Source organism: Lineus longissimus, chromosome 19 (genome assembly GCF_910592395.1).
Source record: "Lineus longissimus chromosome 19, tnLinLong1.2, whole genome shotgun sequence".
In the NCBI taxonomy this organism is placed as follows: Eukaryota; Metazoa; Nemertea; class Pilidiophora; order Heteronemertea; family Lineidae; genus Lineus; species Lineus longissimus.
In genome coordinates, this window is record NC_088326.1 from 7,779,940 (window position 1) to 7,802,140 (window position 22,201).

At 41.6% G+C, this 22,201-nt stretch overlaps 1 protein-coding gene across 1 annotated transcript in view; it reads left to right on the plus strand.

Moving 5' to 3' along the window:
- LOC135502719 (sodium-dependent phosphate transporter 1-A-like) overlaps positions 1-22,201 on the plus strand; it is a 149,966-nt gene that overhangs the window by 19,836 nt on the left and 107,929 nt on the right. Inside the window, exons 4-5 of the mRNA XM_064795692.1 lie at positions 13,593-13,835; positions 19,023-19,108. Of these exons, the coding sequence (XP_064651762.1) occupies positions 13,593-13,835; positions 19,023-19,108 (329 nt within the window). The remainder of the gene's footprint in view (positions 1-13,592; positions 13,836-19,022; positions 19,109-22,201) is intronic.

The window sequence follows — 22,201 nt, forward strand, 5'->3', positions numbered from 1 at the left end:
ATATTCATGACAGAAGTTAAGCCCGGACCCCGAGACAATGTCCACATTTGGTGATATATGTGTATTTGGAATAGCTGACCAATAGCCGAGTTGCACATGTCAATTGGCAGTCAAAGACGACCTAGGCCTGAGTTTCAAACACGCAGACAGCGTCAGTTTTACAAATGATCACAGTTGCTTTAATTCTGAGGTTTTACTATCGTAAGCAATGGGAGCGATTATGGCATTTTCTTTTTTGCTATTCGACGTGGCCTTCCAACGGCAATTTAAAGGTAGTTTCATGTCCACAGTTCATCAGTGGAGGTGGAGCAACAAGAACCCTTGCCAAAGCGATGTAGGAGCTATTCAGTGAACGAAAAGATCCGGTACCTGTGGGACCTTGAAGCAGCGCTTACTGATGACGGTACTGTAACGAGCATGAGAGAGTTTGCCATTACTACAGGATTCCAGTGACAACCATGAAGAAATGGAACATCCATTACCTGGAGGAGAAGGCTGGTGAAGGTCGGGGCGATGACAGAAGTGTCAACGAGCAACAGGTTGCTCTGTGGAAAAATGGAGCAGCTTCTGTACGAATGGTTCGAGGGGGGTGAGCGAAAAAGGGTTGCCCGTTACCGTACAAGATGTCTAGGAAAGTGCCGTGACCATCTTCCAGACCTGGTTTTATGCACTGCCAGCAGAACGTCGCAAAGAGATAACAGAAGCAAGACCTATCTTGCATGGTTTTCACGCTTCAGCAGGCTGGGTTGAACGTTTTTTTGGCAAGGAAGAAGAGCTCCTTCCAGAAAGTCAATAAGAACCCCACCACGCTCCCAGCAGACGCTGCCAAACGGTCCATGTCTTCTGGACCAACGTCACCCAGATCATCGAACGGTTCGACATCCCAATGCAATTGGTTTTCAACATGGACCAGACGTTCGCCCTGTTTTAGTTCCGGCCGTTGACACAGCCAACGAAAGGGGAGCAAGATACGTTGATGCCCGCACATCAAGAAGCAAAACCAAACTCGGTTGTACGATTACGTTCCCGCGAAAAGGCTTTGTGCGACAGCTTAACGCCTTTGAAGACGACGATGAACCACTGCTGGAAAATTAACGTAGTCGTAACTTCCTCGGCGACGGTTTGGATGAAGGAGGACACGGCGCGACACTGATTGGAACATGTTTTCGAGCCCTAGCTACCTGACAGCAGAACAAGCGGAGCAGTTTCTCCTACTTCTCGACAGATATCGAGTGCATCGCACAGAAGATTTCGGCTTCCGAAGTACGCAACTTCAAGGAATTTTGGACTTTATTCCTACAGGCGGTACGTCGTTGGTACAACCCCTAGACATTACGATTTTTAATCGTTTAAGAGTCACATGCGGTAAAGTTGGAAGTTGTGGAAAAAAAGAGATAATGGACGGTGACTGACAATGTGAACGTATCGGATTACGTCATTTGGTGAACTTTGTCGGCGAGATGCCATGGCTGAAATCCGAACACTTTTGTCAAAATCGGCGGGGAAATTCCGATATTGATGTAGAAAGAAGGGTTCAATTACATGTACATCATTTAGTTGGAAAAATGTGTTGTCTTGATTTCCTAAAATGTGAAGATCCCTCAAGTCTCTCATATATCCTAAAACATTGTCAAAGGCACGACAAATCGCAGACCCTTCCGATGTTTTAGATGTCCATTACCCGGCCTCCTAGTCGTAGCCAAAAGAGCTGATACGATTTGTTTGACCCACCCCCTATAAACCCTCATTTCCTTGAGCCACCCTGTAACACCATTCGTCACAAAATACTCCTTGGCCCCTGGCAGATCACCAATCGATTTCAAACGACACCCATTTTTGACATTCAATGGAGCTGTCAAAGAGTGAACTTTACCCTTCGCCTGCACGTCACTAGCCATTAACAAAAAAAGCCTAGCCCTTGTCCAGTGCATGCGTCACAAGGAGGTGTCAACCTGGTATTTTAGGAAGGGACCTTAGACAGTGGAAAATAGAGTATTTACTTGATCCCACCAAGACACCAAGACAACACCAAGACAAAGAAAAGCACTACGCCCACCTTAATGGTGAGTATTCATGACCCTAGCAGATGCCTATTCAAGAGCAAGGCATATCAGTCATACCTGGTCAAATAGCAGAAGTTGAGGGTTTGGCCTGGGCTGGTCAGTGTTGATAACGACAGCCTGCTTACATCTTATTTCATGCATCAACCAATCAGAAATAAGCAGTTCATAATTGTAAGTCATGTTGAATATTAATTGACCGGTTCGGGGTGGAGTTATCGGGTGTTATAGTTCCGTAGCTATAGAGTACAAACTATTACTATTTATTTATTTATTTATTCAAAAACCACATAACTGAGGACATTACAGTAACAATACATAGCAGGACATACAAATATACAATCTTTTAAAAACCAGTTAAGTACATTGTACCCAACACCCTAGGGCCAACCCGGTGTAAAAGTAAAAAGTGTCCCCCCTGGAAAAAGTGTCCGGCCCTATTGAATTCTGCAATATGGTTCTATAGAGACCATGACCGTCAATAGCTCAGAGATTGAAGCGCATAATAGAATCCTTTGTTCCCGGACATTTTATCTTAGGACATTTTAAACTTCTACACCGGTGTAATGTTTTTGAGTGTTTCCCCTCATTGTTTGGAAACGCTCAAAAATAGATTGACAAGTTTTTCTGTGTATCCCCCCTATTGAAAAGTCGTGTTCTCTCTAGCTGCATATTGTTTGGAAACACTGACACATGGGGAACAACCACAGATGTTACACCGGCACAAATTATGACCATCGTAGGCCTATGAGGCCTTTACTAAGAGACAAACAAGCTTATGATGCAGTGATGCTTTACGGTTGTAACTATCAGAGAAAATAAGAGACCGTATGGAATCTTCAATTCCATTAGGAGGTGAAGCTTCCACTTGATTATTATTTATGCCGAAAATAACATCCGAGGGAGACTGACCACTTCCAATAATTATGCCAAGCAACGTGTGAGGGTTGAACTGGCCAGTAATTATATATCTGGACAAAAGTGTACAATACAGCCGAGAGCAGGGTGATTCACCACTCATTATTCTCGTAAACAAACCGCTAGTCCTCTTAACCAATACCTCTTTAACTTTTGGCACTCCAAGGGCCCGTAACAAGAAGGATGTACGGCTTCTCCGTGACAAACCAAGTACCTGTTTTAAAAGATTTCCCTGAGTAGTTTCTAATCTGCGTATGTCTGTTTTTGAAATATACATGGTTTCACAGCCAAACATAAGGCAGGGCATACATAAAGACTTCCATAGGTAAACCTTCGTTGCGGTACACAGACCGGGGTAACGCAAACCTTTGTCATTCTGGCCATAGAAAGCTCCACGGCATTTTTTAGTTCTATTGTTCACATGGTCCATACTACTACCCAGTTTGTTGTAACTGACACCTAGTATATCTGGCTGCTCCACCGAACCGAGACAGCTACCATAAATCTTCCATACAGGGTCTTTCTTAAAGTTACGCTTACCCATAATGAGGCATCGGGATTTCATCACATTGAATTTAAAACGCCATCTAAGGCAGACGTTACATAGAGCTTCACGCTTCACGTTTCACTCTTCACGCGTGTCGCCTCACGCCTCACCCTTCACGCTTCACTCTTCATCCCTCACTTTCCCAACGTTACATAGGGTTCACGTTTACTCGTTCATTCGTCACTTCACTGGTGCAGTCATGGCCTCCTCGGAGGACGAAATACTTGCCACGTGTCTGTTGTTCAACAACAGACAAAAACGAAAGCGGAGGCAGCCAAGGTCGGTCTGGTGCCGGGACCATTTCATTGTGCGAAGCCAGCATGGAGAGTTTCATCGGACCTACATTCACCTCGCTGACAACCAAGATGAAGCCCTGTTTTTCAATTACATGCGGATGTCGTATGCAAGTTTTGACGAACTGAAAAGGCCAGTGCTCCCACAGATCTCACCAATTGGGTGTAATTGGAGGCAACCTATATCAGGGGAAGAGAAGCTTGTGCTGACGCTCAGGTGAGTATAGAACGAGACAAAAATGCAATTCCAATCGATTTTATCTTTATTGTAATCATTCACTTCAAGTTCATCGTATCAATTTGACATACTACAAATTTTGATAAGATGGACTTGGCCTTGAGAAGAGGGGGGAGAAACGGTCATGCACATTGTCCATACCAAATGATGACATGTGATGGATTGGTCCGGGCAGACATGGCGCAACACTAACATTACATGCGGGTCTACTCCCTTCAGCATGACATTTTTTCTGCGACTGCTTTTTCAAAACGGCCAGGACGTCGATTTGAAAATCGAGGAAATCGTCTTCAGATAGGGAATCTATCATGGGCATTAACGACTTGAAAAACTTCATTCTAGGAGATTCTTTACTTTCCTCAATGCGCTGCTGCATAGCTCTCATCAGTCCTGCTTGACTATCATACTCTGCAGAGTAACTCTTCTTTTTCTTGGGCCTAGACTTCCCACTTTCTTTGCTGGTGGACTTGGTTTCCTGCATTGTTTTAGTCGGCGGGTTACTCCTATTATCATCGTCACTAAAGCCATCAATACCAGCCTCATTAGCTGCCTGGGATAATATGGACTGTTCTTCATCATCTGATGCTTCAGGCCCGTTGTCCGATTCGTTACCCAAATTGCTCTCCGTAGATCTCTTGTTCTTCACAGCAACAAGAAAACTCCATGGTTTGTCTTCTTTGGAAGCACCGCTGCCGGATTTCTTCTTTTGCTTTCTGTTTATTGCGTTGCAGTGTGCCCTGTTGAGTTTCTCCCATGTATCCTTGGCAGTGACACCTGAAAAAAAAAAAAATCAAATTAATTGATCAAATTATCCGAGTCCAGTTTGTTTTCGTTGCAGGCATCAAGCCACTGGATCATCATTTACTGCCATGTCGGTCCCGTTCCACATCTCAAGGACCTCAATCAGTGAACACGTGGTTGCGACGTGTGAGGTACTGTGGAAAGTGCTGCAGCCCATCGAGCTACCGAAGCCAAAAGAAGAAGACTGGGAACGATTCGCAAAACGATTTGGAGATTTATGGGATTATCCTTTCGCTGTGGGAAGCATATCGCACTGGTGAACCCCTCCAATAGCGGCTCAATGTACTATAATTATGAAGGGTTCCTAAGCATAGTTCTTCTCGCTGTTAGTGATGCCGACTCTTGTTTTACGATTGTCGACGTCGGCCAATACGGGCGAGTCAGTGATGCTGGTGTTTTTCAAGCATCAGAGTTGTCCCAGCTCCTGGAGGAGAACCGGTTGAACATTCCTGACGACACTCTTCGGATCAGTACATCTGACCAGAAAATCCCTTATCAGATACTTGGGGATGAGGCCTTCCCGTTGAAGACGTATCTGATGCGTCCTTTCGCAGCCAGAACACTTGATCGCGAGAGACGTATTTACAACTATAGGCATTCGAGAGCCCGTCGCGCAGTAGAATGTGCTTTTGGCATTTTGGCCAAAAAGTTTGAAATTTTTCAACGAGCCATCCGTTTACAGCCTGACAAAGCTGTTACAAAAAGCTGCGATTGCCCTCCACAACTTCATCAGAAGGAGAGATGGTCATATGATTGATCGTACATCCACGGTCAAATACGACGACACTGTTCAAATTGATGGACAAGGGATGATACCACTTGCTCACCATGGTGGTGGCAGGACACCCGAAGAGGCGACAACCGTACGAAACACAATCAGTGACTTTTTCAGTAACCTGGATGGAAGAGTTGAGTGGCAGGACCAACACGTCTTCAGGAATGTGGTTGTCAGTGGTGATGAAGATGGTGACTAGAATGTGGTGATGAATGAGATGTGCATACCTTTCTTGTACGGTGGTAACTTTTTCCCAATTTCTTTTCAGGCCTGGGCACGCTGGTCTCGATTTTCGTAGTCGGGCTCTGTCGGATCCCACAGCAAGGGTCTTCTTTGTACGAACTCACACAAGCTTTGTTTATAGTCGTCCATCCTGACCCTGAAAATTTGAAATAAATTACTTGAGACTTTGTGTTTTGTATTTATCTTATTTATCCCCTCATTTCCATGTAGTACTATCGGATTAATGGGGCAAATGGTCGTATGTGCTCTAGCAATTCGAGAAAACTCCTACAAAATACTCACAGCTGTTGGAAAAAATCTTCTCTGGAAAAGTCGAAATACCTCCGGTGCACGTCACAAAGAATGAACATGTCGATTCTTTGCTCACGCGTAATATTGATGAGCTCACGCCAAAAATGAAGTGAAGCGACTCCGAGTACAAAATGAAGGCCTATGTAACAGGGTTCATTGAAATACCTTGTTAATTCTTCGGTTCACGCGTGAACCGTGAGGGTGAGGCGTGAGGAGTGAAACGTGAAGCTCTATGTAACGTCTGCCTTATGGAGTATTGACCACATACATCAATCAATTCTTGGAGACCACTGACTGTCAAGCTCAATAACGTTACATCATCCGCATAAGCCGTCGAATTGTAATGGTCCTCACCAATACAGAAACCCCGTTTGGCATCGGTAACCATAGACAACATATCATTCAGAAATATCTTAAACAAAGTAGGAGAGAGTTTACTCCCTTGTCTAGTTCCCTGGAGCAACTTATCTCCCTACTACAAGCACCATTCCATCTTACCATCGCCTTCATTTTACCAAACCACCTATACAAGAAGAACCAGTGATGATTAGGGATTTTATCCCACAGTTTGTAAAAAAGGCAATCATGCCAAATGCTGTCAAAGCATTTCTGTGCATCTAGCGAACAAACAAACAAAGGCGACCCATCGCTACTTGCAAGGGCTGCTAAATCATGCATTAATGAACAGCCGAATTCTATCCCATTACCAGATTTGAACCCAAACTGATTATCATTAGACACATCATCCGGTATCATAAATCCCTCCACCAACTTGGTGTGTATTGAGCTGAGGGTCACGGGGCGATAATTATTGGGAGAGTTCGCATCCAGAGTTGGTTTCTTTAGAATTGGAACAATAATTCCCATAGCGAACACCTGCGGTACGACCCCCCCAGGTCAGAATGGAAGAGTAAATAGCCGATAGATGGTCGCATAATTCCTCTGACAGTCCATACAGTAAATGTTCTGTTGTCACTCCGTCACAACCGGGAGAAGTATTCCGTGGAAGAGCTTTTATCATTTCCTTAACCATCTCAGGGGATATGACACACTCATCCCTTTCCTGTGCCAATAAGGTCTCATAACTATCTCTAACTATATTTGCAATGTTCGTCTGAAATTCAGTATATGGTTCCGAGTTCTTCATAATTTTTCCAAAGAAGTTGGCAAATTCATTCGGCACCAAAGTCGAGGGAAGATTTCCCCCCTCTTTCTTTTCATAATTTTCCAAAAAAACATCCATTTTCCTGTCTCTAAATAGCCTATTGTAGCGTTCGTTTCTCATTTGACCTGCCAATCCATTTCTATCCATTACTATATTATAGTACCATATTCTATGCTACTACATATGCCTAATATGGTTGGAATATTATGACAAACCACAGGTTTCTAAAATCGAGGGAGTCTAACACGTTTTTGACAAACGCGCACTTACCTTTCTGCACGTTCATAGGCTCACACGTCATAGGCTCACGTAAGCACCTAAGTTTCTCTCCTGCCAAACTCGGATAATTACATACGATAACAGCCATTAGACATGTGGGCTACAGTAACATGCAAAACTCCCGCGCGCTAAAACGTACGTAATAACACCCTTGCAGGGGCCTATAACGCGAGCAAAAGATGGTGAGACAGAAAATGAGCGTCTACGAAGTACACATAAACTTCCGGGACGTTCACGGAAAACGTCCTGCCAAAGGTCTCTAATGTCGTCTCGTCCCATACTCTACTTGAAAGAAGACTCAATGTTTACAATTTTAGACTGCCTAATGGGCTTTAAACGGAGAAGTATAGTTATTTTATAGTTATATATTTAAGATAGTCATTAAGACTCACGTGTAGTGCCTTGTGGACTACCTTGCACTAGACTGCCGAGTGACTCTAAATTGTAATTAATTAATTAATTCATATTGAAGCCTCTTGTATCAAAAATAAAGACACGAAAACACCCCGTAAAACAATGAGTATATATCCCCAAGGTACGATCGAGACCTGGTGTGATTGCACTTTACAATGTATATTTATAATTTTTTTGCACCAGTTCAACAATTAACAAACTTTGAAAAATTTCAAGTACCCTGACGACTAGTTCTTTTGCTCTATTCTTAATTAAACACGATATTTTTGCTCAAGCACCAGGAATGAATAAAACTTTGAACAGTGCAATGTACCTAAATTAAAGGACTGGTGCTCCTTCCTTCCTAGTCCGTGTCGGTGTGAGAACTAGGAGCATTTGGAGCTTCTACTGAATATACCCCTAGTGCACAAATCGAAAGCGAGGCATTCTCTGCAGACACCGCGAGAAGGTGCACGGTCATCGAGCGTATAAAGATATAATTAGATATGTCAGATACTGGCCTCCGCACTGTATTCCTGAGGCTTTCATTTTAAAAATGGTAATGCAAAGAGAAATTGACCAATTTGTGTCTTTAAACCCAATCAACGCCAAAATGCACTCTAATTTCTTCGGTTTAACAGCAGGAAGGTTTCAACATACATTCTTAAATTCCTTAAATGCATTTAATTTTAGATCTCGAATTTTAGATTTCACTGATATTGATATTGAAATATCAAATTTGAATAAACAAAATACAGCATCAAAATTGACCGACTGAAAACGTTACAATGTATTTCGAGACCAACTTGATGATACACCGAAAAAAAATTGAGGGATATGTTGGCTTGATTAGTTTTAAAGCTGCAAATAGTTTGGTCTATTTATCATTTCATTCCCATGCTGTATATAAATGAACATCTAGCCGATACTGTGCGGAGATCAGTGGTTGAATCGTGTTCAGACTTTGTCGTCCGAATATTTATGTACTTTTGGCATGGACGCACTCTCTCGATGTGCACCCTATAAAGGTGTCTGCGGAGTATACCTCACTTGGATTCATGCACGGGGGGGGGGGGGGTAATGTGTAGGGGGTGGTAATGTGTATATTCAGTAGAAGAACCAAATGCACATCACGAACATTCCCGAGAGCTCAGCCTCGGTCTTACTCGGGAATGTATCTCTGACCCGTCAGCTTTAAGGCAGTTGTTGTTTACAATGTTGGTATTTTGGCACACGCTGGGTGATTCATTATACTGTGTAGACACTATTTAGCCGATTTGGTGCGTCTGTTTCACATAAGAATAAAAGAATTACTTGATTTGAGGGAACAGGGTCACGACTTTTTAACCAGGGAAGTGTCCATCTGAAACCTCCCCTCAGCTATAGATTCGAAATTATTATCAGAAAGTGTACTTTGAAAGCATTTTCTGTGGTTTTATTTATTTTATATTTTTGTCCTTGAAGTCTGTTTCTCATCAATTCCATGGTAATACCGAGAACTCATTCACCCAGCGCCGAAGACCAACTCCATGCAAACCAAAATATCGGAGCTACAGGTCCGTCCTCGTGCGTTTACCCATGGTAAATCATGTGTGGTAAATGTATTTAGCCAAATAAAGAACACTCCCTGACCGGAAGTTGTAGACCCCGTTCCATATGTCCAATTGCATGTATTTCATCGTGTGTTTCTGTTCGGCATAGGAATAGATACCACTTTTTGTGTTTTCCCCCCATTCATTGCGTTAAAGCGTAAATAATAATGTGCCAAATACAGTAAGCCAGATTAAATATCAAAATAGGAACTCAGGTCACGGGTTCTCAGATGGTCACATGAATGGAATGGGGTATACACAAGAGCCATATCCAAGAATTTCAGGTCCGTGTTCGTGTAGGAATAGTCCAGAGCATCATTAACAAGTACCAGGTATTCCACACAGTCAAGAACCTGAGGAGACGAGGTAGTAAAGTCAATGGTGACATCCAAGCTTGCAAAAAAGTTGTATGGGTGGCCAACAGGCTGTTTTGTAGAATCTGAGTGTCTCGGAAACACAGATTTCAAAACAGACACTTCAGCAAACCTTACACTAGGAGTATCTATGGATGCCGCCCAAGGAATATACCAATAAGCTCCAACCCAGGCACACAAAAAGCCGTCTGGCCTTCGCAAAAGCTCACCTGGATAAAGAACTTAGACTTTGGCTGTCAATGTTATGGTCAGATGAGACCAATATTGAACTTCTCGGGCACAGAGATGTGGTCTTTTTTGGTGACAGAAAGGTGAAGCATTCAAGCAACAACAAAACACATTCCCAACGGAGGGTCAAACATGGAACTGGGAGCATAAAACTGTTGGGCTGTTTTCAGCAAATAAACCTGGAAACCTTGTTGGGCGGCTTTTTATTGCACTATGTGTGTTCTTCATCTGGTTCATCAGTAAACTATTTTTCTAAACGTGTTTGATGCTTTTCCAATTTTGTTTTAGCTCTTAGATAGTAGAAACACGCGTTATGCGTTATTACTAGTATGCACGAGGGTAGTTGGTAAAACCTGGACGCAGATTTTGGACGCTGGACGCTAAGTTTTGCATCATTGGATTGCGTCACCAGCATTCAATAAATCTTGCCTCAAGTCATATGAATTGCAGTGGGCCTTATCGAATTGACGGAACTTTTAGCGGCAGGATCTAATACCAGGTGGGTCGCAAGAATGTTGGTGTTATGACTGTGGTACGTGGTGAGGCTGACCTAAGGCATTCATCACAGAGTAGACCCGAAGGCACATTTAACGCAATTTGTGACGATTCAAAAGCCCGGGCTATGACGTATAGTTGCGCAGTTGTATTCTGCGTATGGAATTGGCCAAGGAACCAGACTATATTTCAGCAGTACCCACACTGAGTGTGACCAGTCTAAAGATGGAAGATTTGGAACCAATTTTCTGCTAAAAAGAAGTCAAGTAGGCGATATTATCACTAGTTCCTTTCAGTGGGTAGTCATAAGGTCTTTAGGGACTACTTTCAGAAATTAGTTCTTGAAAATTTGGCCACAATTCTGTGAAAACGATGTTAGAAGTGCACGCTCTGTTCGCGAATTATTTTGAAGTGGAGAATTCCCACAGTATGTGCATTGAATCGGCATGATTCTGTTTGCAATTTAGTTTTTAGTACTACGATTCTTACATGAGTAATGAAACGGCCAGGGCCATTGTGCTCACCGTATAGATAGTTGGTGCTTTGGAATTCATCCAGGTTAAGAAACATTGTACATGCATAGTATATAGGTCAAACCAAAGTCGGTATGATGTGTGATGTATCGTTGCTTGGAGTAAGTACCATAAGATATTATCAAAAACAAGTCACTAATAAACGAGATATTGCACTTTTTACATATTTTAGTTTTGGCCTCCTGGTGGCCAAGTTGAGTACCAGATCAGATCGAAATTCGGTGTCCGAGGTTACATGATGTAGGGAGTCATGTGTACCAAATTTCAAGTTCATAGCTTTAGTGGTTAAGAAACGTGCCATAGTTACAATCAAATGACCAATTTACGCCATTTGACCTCTGTGACCTAGAAAAGCAGGTCAGATCAAAAACTCATCGATTATTTGATGTATCCTTGCTAGGAGAACCTACCGTAAAAAGGTTATTGAAAACGAATCACTAACAAGCGAGATATCACACTTTCTAGGTTTTCACTTTTGGCCCCCTGGTGGCCAAGTCGAGAATCAGACCGGACTGAAATTCAGGGTATGTGGTCAACTGACCTGGAGGGTCCTTTGTACAAAGTCTCAAGTTCATAGCCTTAACAAACGTTCCACAGTTACGCTCGAATGGCCAATTTACGCCATTTGACCTCTGTGACCTTGTAAGTACGTCAAATCAAAAACCCGTATCATATGTGATGTATCCTTGATAAGAGTATCTACCATAAATTTTTTACCAAAAACTAATCAGTAATAAGCGAGATATGGCACTATTCAAATTTTTGGTTTTGGCCCCCTGGTGGCCAAGTTAAGAATCAGACCGGACCGAAAATCAGTGTCGGAGGTTAATCTTGTTAAATAATCAACAAAACTTAGCGTTCAGCTTCCAAAGCTGCGTCCAGGTTTTACCAACTACCACGCAGCGCACAAGTACTGGCGCGAAAGACCTTTTCCGCCACGTGAGTGCTCGCCGAGATCGGATCGAGTTCACGTCAACCCGCTATTAAGACGCAACGACGTCATCTCCATTTATCGTCGGAGTTGCGGGCATCACCGTGAAGTCGGAAAAATCGGTATCAGCACCAAGCCGTCACTGGTAAGATCTATGGCTCCAGGACGCGTCTTACTAGTGTATCCTTCCACGTGGAAAAGGTCGACGCAGGGAGAGCTAATTCTGGTGGAATCGGAGTCAACGTCGGAAAAGCGTGATAATTCTGTCAGGTTTTGAATTTTTCCATTGGTCCTTTAAAGTTGATTGAATCATGATCCAGGACCAGAATATAGAGATTAACATTGAAAACATCAAGCACCCCCCCCCCCCCGCAATAGTTGGTCGTTGGAAGCACTGGACCTCCCAACAAGATGATAATCGAAAGCATACAGCCAAATGAATCGAGGAATGATTTATGGTCAACAAAGTAAGTGTTTTGGAGTGGCGCCAAGCCAAAGACCGGACCTGAACGCTATAAACATTTATGGAAGAAACTAAAGAAAAAGGTCCTTGCCAGGACCTGGAGAAGTCAGCCAAAGAGAAGTGTGCCGAAATCCCATTGGACACGTGTAAAACCTTTGTGATAAACTACAAGAAGCATTTGGGGGCGGTAATTACAAATAAAGACGTTGCCATTGATTCCAGTAAAAATATGAACAATTCTGGACGTGAGATATTTTGTAAATCTGTCAAATAAAGTACCAAAAAGTATTGATTATCCAGATAATTAATGCGACTCTGCTACTTAAAGCCTTATTTCACCTTCCCATGTCATTGTTAAAGAATAAAGTTGATTTGTCAAAGACCAGAAGTTCCAAAGGGGTATGAATATTTTTAAACTTATTGACTGCTAGTATTCGGCGGTGCGTGCGCGCTCAATTACGTTTACGGGTGTAGCACAAAATACGTCTATCAAATCAAAACTGTTTATTCAGGAAAAGCAGATGGAGTACCGATGACCATTAAGTTGATATTAAATATTAAAGGGGGACTATAGGCAGGAGCAGAGGGGCTTATTTGGTCATCTTTAAGTGACTAATATACAAAGTAAGGACCCTGGGTCATGTCAGATTCAGCACTATTCCTCGTATAAGCGTGAATCGTTTCGACATACTGTGAGATGTGAGAGACCCCTATTTGCGACTTTATGTAACTTTATCTTGCCTTTCTAGCTACTGCCTGTGTTGTCCCTTCAATACCATGTGGGACAAATTGCGGAACATATATGAAATTTAAGTGACTGAGGATGCAAACCGAAAATGACCTGAGCATCATGACCATAGAAAAACAAACCATCGCCAATTTGATCCGAATAATTTCTTCATTGCTGAAACTTCGTGCCAGTATTGGGTTCCATTGTGTCTTTTGGTTGTCATAATTTCATGGTAATTTGCAGGTACAAAGGTCTCGGATACAATACGAAAAGGCATAGTAGATGTGGCCTCTTACGAAAATGATCACAAGCTCTTCATGGTCGGGCAGATATCAGCACTTATTGGCGCATGCGTATGGCTCTTGATTGCAACGTTCTTTCGTCTTCCCGTTTCGGGTACACATAGCATTGTGGGTGCAATACTTGGATTTGGTCTCGTGGCCCATGGTGCTAATGGTATATATTGGGAAAAGATAGGAATGATAGGTAAGTTGAACACTTAGTTTGCATGACAGCACAGCAGCCAGAAAAAATTAAATTCACGAGAGTATTTGGTAAAATAGTACTAGCCCTATGGAAAGATGGCAGCACACTCGATCTAATAGAGAGGTCAAGCGGAAGAAATAGAGAGGTCGAGAAATTGTTAAGTATCGTCAACATAGCCGGGCCCCTGTCAGGGTCAAATCTGATTCGACGGTAACAAGCTAACACTTAAAACTGATCATACTAACGGTGCTGAACATGACGACATCGTCAAGCCAGAATTTTAAAAAGTTACATTTGTAACGCGCGGAATCGATAGATTAATTGCGATCACTACAATTGTGTCTTTATTCAGGTCAAATGTAAAAAACAAAGTATAAAGCATGTAAAGCGTAGGTTAAATTAGACGTTGATAACACTGTATTATAGATTGAAACGCTTTGAGTTATATCAAACAAGAATCGAACTCTGAAGAAGATGCGATGCAAATTCTGTAAGCTAGAAACAGAGTTGGTAACTTGCCTTAGTCCTGAATTTATGGGAATTTGCCTTATTAAAGATCTCTGTAATGACAGTCTATGCTTGAACAGGCTAATGATAGCCATACTTAGGCATCGAAAGCTTTTTCAAAATAACAAGGTACCAGAAAGCAGATTATCCTAAACACTTCTGTGATCCTAAACACTTCTCTAAACAATTCAGGACCAAATGTTTACCCCAACATATGTGGACTGATATTCTTTAGGTTGTGTGTCGAGGTTTCTATGTCTTTAGTTGAGGTCCCGAGGCTTTTAATCCAAAAATGATCAGTTACATATTCATAAAGAAAATAGTAAGTCCCTGATACTGTGATTTTTAATTCGTAGATAGCAGGTTTCGCTAGTAAAGTGGTCAGATACGTGATTGACTGCCATTGATGTGGTGTCATCACTATGTCTGCGCGCCTAGGTTTTACAGATGAGTCGCAGGTAATTTCTTTAACATAGAAAAATACCCATATTTTCTGTACTTATTACCATTGCATTTGTGATAAATCCAATAGTAGGACCATACAGTCAAGAATGAAGGTCACACAATACAAAAATATACTTTCGCGCTGACTGTAATTATTTTGAGTAGTAAATACCGTTATCAATAGATATTTGGGATGAATGACGTTATAAGTACGACAACATATCAGATGGGAAAATACATTCGAGTCCTAAACAGCAAAACTAGTATGACACCAATAACGTTACCATTACCTCAAAAAAATGAGTCGAAGTTAAGTTATTAATAAATAAGGCCTGCTTGGGACTTCATCTTGGTTGAAACCGTGAACTTTGATACTGAGTTTTGACACGTCTTACAAGATTCATGGCCGTGTAGAACACACAATCGCCATCGTCCTGAACTTTACACGATATATTTTCACAAGTTGATCCTCGATGTGCCGTATGTCCATATCTCAGATATACAACTTTTGAAAAAAGGACAGGCATTATTTTTTTTCCCGAATACCCCGATATATTTTTGGGGTTATTCATGTTTTTAGCTCAGCTGACAAAGTCAGCAAAGCTGGTAATATTACCAAGGGAATGGTATCTGTCCTTCCTTCCGTGTCACATTTGGGCATTTTGTAACCGCAAGGCCTAGGCACCTTGTTGACGCTGCTAAATTAGGCGTAACCCAAGATGAACGCAGAAACCAAAAATCAGCGCGATCCGACCTACATTAAGCGAATGAGGTCATCGGGAAGTTTAAACTTCATTCTTTTATACCTCGGTCCACAGAGGAAATATTGTTTTCACATCTGGCCGAATTTTTTTTGATAATTTTTCATTTTTACTTGTAATGGAATTAGTTTACTTTTCACTGCCAGTTGGCGCTACAGGCACATTTAACTGAATTGTTGACGATTCAAAAGCCCGGGCTATGACGTATAGTTGCGCAGTTGTATTCTGCGCATGGAATTGGCCAAGGAACCAGGCTATATTTCAGCATACTCCGGTTCCGGTGCGTGACGAGCCCGGATGTCCTTGTGGCGCAAGTTATAAAATCCAAGCAAAACATTGCTTCTACGGCACTAACCTCTTATCCAACAATCAAAATTCAACAACATAATGAAGGATCAGGACTTGATCGAGAAAATAGGCACTTGGAATTTACGAACATTGAACAGTGACCTAAAACGAAACCAACTGGCAGATGACATCACACGCTTCAACTGTCAAATCGTGGCAGTGCAGGAAACGCACTACAAAGGTAGAGGAGTTGAAACACTAAAAACAAGCACAGGTGAGACGTACATTTTATACTACACTGGAGATGACACCAGCTCTGGAGGCGTAGGTATCATAATCAAAGACTCGATAAAAGCAGAGTTTGGGAGAATAAACGACAGAATATGCAAAGCAAGTATCATGCTGAAAGAAAGACGAAAACTTGTGATGATCAGTGTATATGCACATACAAACCCAAACTGTGAAAAAAATCCCAATTTGAGAGAATCATTCTACGCAGAATTGGAGGCCGTAATCAAATCGGTGAGTATAAAAACTTTACTTGTGGTGGCGGGTGACTTTAATGCCAAAACCGATAGTGGATTCAGTAAATACCCTAATAACATGGGCAAGTACGGAAAAGGACATCTTAACGAGAATGGTGAGGCGCTTCCAAAACTAGCTAACCATAACAACCTAGTACTAACCAATACCAAGTTCCAACATAAACTCTCACACCGAACCACCTGGGATAGCCCCTACAGAAAGTACACGATGAAAAATGGTGAAGAAAGAAGAAATCCTCTGCGGAACCAAATACAATGTAGATTACATCATGGTAAGAACCGACAACATGAAACAAGTTACGAATTCAAGATCATACAACCATGGCATAACAATAGAGACAGATCATCGTCTTGTTATAGCAGATCTCACAATCAACCTCGTGATCTATAAGGCAAGCAAACAAAGTAGAAAATACGATCTAGAAAAGCTTAGAAACAAGGAATATCAAAAGAAATACAGCTCAAAAGTGGACGAACTACTGGAACAGAACACCGATCCAGAAGATGTACAAGAAAAGTGGAACGACATCGTAATTGCCAACAACAAAGCTGCAGAAAGCATCCTCGGTTACAAAGAAAAGAAAGCAAAAAGTGACAATAAAGATATCATGAAACTCTCGAGAGAACAGAGAGCACTCTACAGCCTGCTAGAAACAACAAGCGAGCAAGAAATAAGAACTGAAATTAGGAAGGAAAGAAACCGCAAAATCAACCAAATCCACAAACTGCTCGCTGAAGAAAAACATAGCAAAATACTGGAGCAGATAACAGAGATAGAAGAAGCCAAAGATGATTCCTACAGAATGTTCAAAGCTATCAAAGTTCTCAAGAGCACGGAAAAAAAGAAGCCACTACTAGTCCAAGGAAAAGAAGGTCTAACCACAAATGAAGCTAAACAGGCGAAACTTGTTGCGACACACTTCAAAAACATGTTCACCGCAGACAACCTAAAAGAGATCGCCGAAATATCACCAGCTGAAATAGAACCACCATTCTCAGAAAAAGAAGTAAAAGAAGCCATCAAATCACTGAAAAACAACAAAAGTGCAGGTATTGACAACATCAAGGCAGAGCAACTCAAACATTGAGGCAAAACAGTACCCGCAAGAATAGCTAACATACTCAACCACATTGCAAGAACTGGAGAGTATCCTACAGAAGTAAAGGAAGGAATCCTAACACCGCTTCAAAAACCGGAAAAACCAGCAGGCCCGCCAGCCAATCTCAGACACATCATTCTTCTCTCTACCATCCGTAAGACACTCGCAATTCGCCTGATACGAAGAATTGGCGGGAAAATCGACACACATACCCCAGTGGAACAAGCTGCATATAGAACAGGCCGTGGGACAACAGAACATGCCTTCGCCTTCAAGCTACTAGCAGAAAAGGCCATAACATCAAAAGACTACAATCTCCACATCACCCTCATGGACATGTCAAAGGCCTTTGACACTGTAAGAAGAGAACAACTACTTGAAGATCTACGGATAATCCTCACACCAGGAGAACTTCACATGGTCAAAATACTAGTATTGGATGTAAAACTCACAGTACGTATCGGCAGCGAAACATCAGAACCGTTTGACACTAAAATGTGAGTCCCACAAGGAGACTGTCTAAGCCCGATACTTTCACTCTATATCTGGCCAAAGCACTGGAGAAACCCAACAATACTAATTACCAAGACCACACCTACCAAAGCAACATCACAGAAGATAAGAACAACAAACTACCACCTTGGCTACAAGATCATAGCTACTCTCAACAACGAGACATTGGATTGCTGATAAAACCCAAATATGCAGACGACATTAGTTGGGGAGCAGTAAACTGCGTTCATAGTATAGACATTGAGAAACGAGATACAACACCAAGACTCACAAACCGAGGCCTCATGGTAAACGAAACTAAAAATGAGGATTTCGATGTGTCTGCAACCAGTGATGACAAATGGAAAAAGTGCAAAATATTAGGTAGTCTCCTGGAGCAAACAATGCCTACAGCAAACTGAAACCTGTGTTTGAAACAAAAAACTCGCAAAACAGCAACAAATCTGAGTATTCCGAGCCTGTGTGGAAAGTGTTTTCCTGTATAACGCCGAACTATGGACCTTGAATAAAACAACTGAAAACCAAGTCCACTCGTACCACCGACGTATGCTGAGAAACGCAATCAACGTCAAATGGCCCAACAAAATATCCAGTGAGCTGTTATACCAAACAACAAAACAGAGCAAATGGAGCGACACCATCCGAACGAGACGAATCTGATGGTTCGGACATGCCATCCGCCTTCCGAACGAAACACCTGCTAAACAAGCGCTAGAGGAGGCCATGCGAACCACAAGGAAAACCAGAGGGGGCCAAAGATCTACCTGGCAGAGGGGTAATATTTACATACCATGGATAATTAGTTCAATCATATTTCATCCAGCTGGCAGCTCTGCATTGGAAATTTTAGTGGTATTACGTGTTCTCTTAACCTTCAAACAGTAGTATAAAGCCGACATTTACTACTTTACACCCTCAGTTATGTGTTATTAGGTCATCCAGCTGAGCGCCAGGCCCTTGGGCCTCTTGTTGTTGAGTTACCTTGTACATGTTGCTCAATAACCTACTTTTAATGTCATACTTTTTCAGTTGGGTCCTGGCTCATATCGCCGCTGCTGGCTGGAGCGGTCTCCGTTTTCATATTCTACATTGTGAGGAAATTTATATTAGAAAAGGTAAACCGATAAAATATACAGCTGTTTTCATGCTATATCTTTGATTAATTTATTAAGAACAGGTGATCTGGGCGTATAAGAGCAACTGTCTAACAGAAAACAAAACATACATTTATTAACGCTTTTCACACATAACAGATTGCTTAGCAATCGTTCAAATTAAATATTTTAGGTGAGTTACGAATCATAATGTGTACAGTACTAGTCTAGCTCATATTAATATCAACACCTACAACTTATGACATCAATGCGGTTTGCACAAGGTTGTCGCAAATGTTGTTGTCCGTGTAATCATGATGATTACAATGAAGTGCATTATTGTCTTCATTATGTAATCGTCTGTTTACAAAAGGTAAAAAAAACCTCTTTATTACCTGAAAAAAAAATGGAAAAAAGGAATGCTGTTGTACTACTGCAAAAAATAAGACTGCCTGGTGTGTTTTCATGTTGATATCTTACACTGGTTCTGAAATAACATATTTTTTTCTGTTTGAATGTCAACCCTCGATAATTCCTATTTGCCGGTTGTGACTTCTGACACTGTCCCACAGAACTGTAAGCCCTCCCAAGGAACTGGTCACACACATTTATTTCAACAGAATATTACATTACCAGCAAGATTTAACAAAGAATATTCTTTGTGATTCTTGCTAAAAAACATCTATTCAACAGCCGTAGGAGTGTAATAAGTAACCAGTTGCATCATGATGTCAATAACCCTAATAAAGGTATGCCTATGAATGGGCTAATTATGTCCCTCCTTCATTGAATGAGGTTTGAATAATTGCTGTGCAATAATTGGAATATTTAAAGGAATAACCTATTAAAACTTGTCTTCGCTTGTTAACACAGGGCCCAAAATGTATAACATGGTACACTGCATGTTGAGGTGTTGGAAGTTATTGGGCAGATTTCAAAGGTCAATTGGGTTTAGTGCTATGCAGAAACCCATTCACGTCCATTTTAACACATTTTTGCCAATCAAAAATGGACCAGAAACAAAATATCAAAATCATATAACCTTTATTAATTCATGATAACAATATACATGAACGTTTTTAGAAAAACCAAAATTCCTTGGCTTATCTGCATAATTTATGCCAATTAGGCGTGGTCGCTTCCAAGGATGACAAATCATTTTCTTTCTAATCTATTCCTAAAATACTTAATCAACGTAAATAAAAAAATTAGGACTTGTTGCTCAAGTCATTTTACAACTTTTTGTGAGACAGATTTTTAAATTTTTGTCTTATTCTGATTTTATTGACAAAAACATTTTTTTTCTCATAAAAAGTGCAACTTTTCATTTCGAATTTACGAAAAGGTACTTTTATTTATCAAAATGAATTTGAATGTCAGAAAGACGAGGGTGGGGGGGGGGGGGTGGGGGCTCCCCATATTGACAGTAGTTGCTTGAGTTCACTAGAGCTTGCTCTTAACATATGAATCTGCCAGAGTGCGAGACTACGATAGTAGTCCGGACACCTTTCCAGGGGGGAGGGGGGACATTTTCAATTTCTTTGCCGGCTATTGTGATGATGCAGTTGAGTTACTGCTAAAGAGATACACGGAGACAACCGTCAATCAAAACAAAACATTGGTGGAAGGAATTATAGCAGGTTCCCAACCAGGGGGTTTGGGGGGTTCCCCCAACCTAAAGGCGTTGCGCGCTTACTAGGGCACTGCACTGATCATATTATTAATATGAGCTAGACTAAATTATTTGTTATTGTCATTTCTTTTCATTTTCTGACTGTTTAAAAAAAAGTTTTTTTTCGTAAATTTCCGCCCAGAATTGGCCGATCAGATATTTGGCGGAGACTAGGATTTCACGGTGTACCCCGCAACGTGGTATTATCGTTTTTGGCTCAACGTAGGGGAGTCTATACAACAGCGCAGTGTCCGTCGTCGTCCGTCGTCGGCCGTCGTCCGTCGTCGTCGTCGTCGGTCGTATCCTATTTCTAAAACAGTGGCACGTTTCTTAACCGCTTGGGCTATGGACTCAAAACTTTGTTTGCATGACCCCCTAGGTCAGATGACCTTTGACACTAAATTTCGGTCCGGTCTGATTCTTGACTAGGCCACTAGGGGGCCAAAACTGAAAACATAAATAGTGTGATATCTCACTTATTACTGATAAGTTTTTGGTAAAAAATTTATGGTAGGTACTCTTAGCAACGATACATCACATAATGATACGGGTTTTTGATTTGACGTACTTGTCAAGGTCACAGAGGTCAAATGGCGTAAATTGGCCATTTGAGCGTAACTGTGGCACGTTTCTTTACCAATAATGCTATGAACTTGAAATTTAATACACATGACTCCCTACATCACATAACCTCTGACACCGAATTTCGGTCTGATCTGATTCTCGACTTGGCCACCAGGGGGCCAAAACTAAAAAAAGTAAAAAGTGCAATAGTGACTTGTTTTCAATTTTTTTTAATGGTAGGTACTCAGAGCAAGGATACATCACATATCCTACGGGTTTTTGATTTGACCTTATTTTCAAAGTCACAGAGGTCAAATGGTGTGAATTGGTCGTTTGTGTGTAACTATGGCTTCTTTCTTAACCACTAAAGCTATGAACTTAAAACTTAGTACACATGACCCCCTAGGTCAGATGACCTGTGACACCGATTTTCGGTCCGGTCTGATACTTAACTTGGCCACGAGGGGACCAAAACCAAAAATTTGAATAGTGCCATATCTCGCTTATTACTGATTAGTTTTTGTTAAAAATTTTATGGTAGATACTCTTAGCAAGGATACATCACATATGATACGGGTTTTTGATTTGACGTTCTTGTCAAGGTCACAGAGGTCAAATGGCGTAAATTGGCCATTCGAGCGTAACTGTGGAAAGTTTGTTAACCCCTAAGGCTATGAACTTGAGACTTTGTACAAAGGACGCCCTAGGTCAGCTGGCCTCTGACCCTGAATTTCAGTCCGGTCTGATTCTCGACTTGGCCACCAGGGGGCCAAAAGTGAAAACCTAGAAAGTGTGATATCTCGCTTATTAGTGATTCGTTTTCAATAACATTTTTATGGTAAGTTCTCCTAGCAAGGATACATCACATGTCACACCGA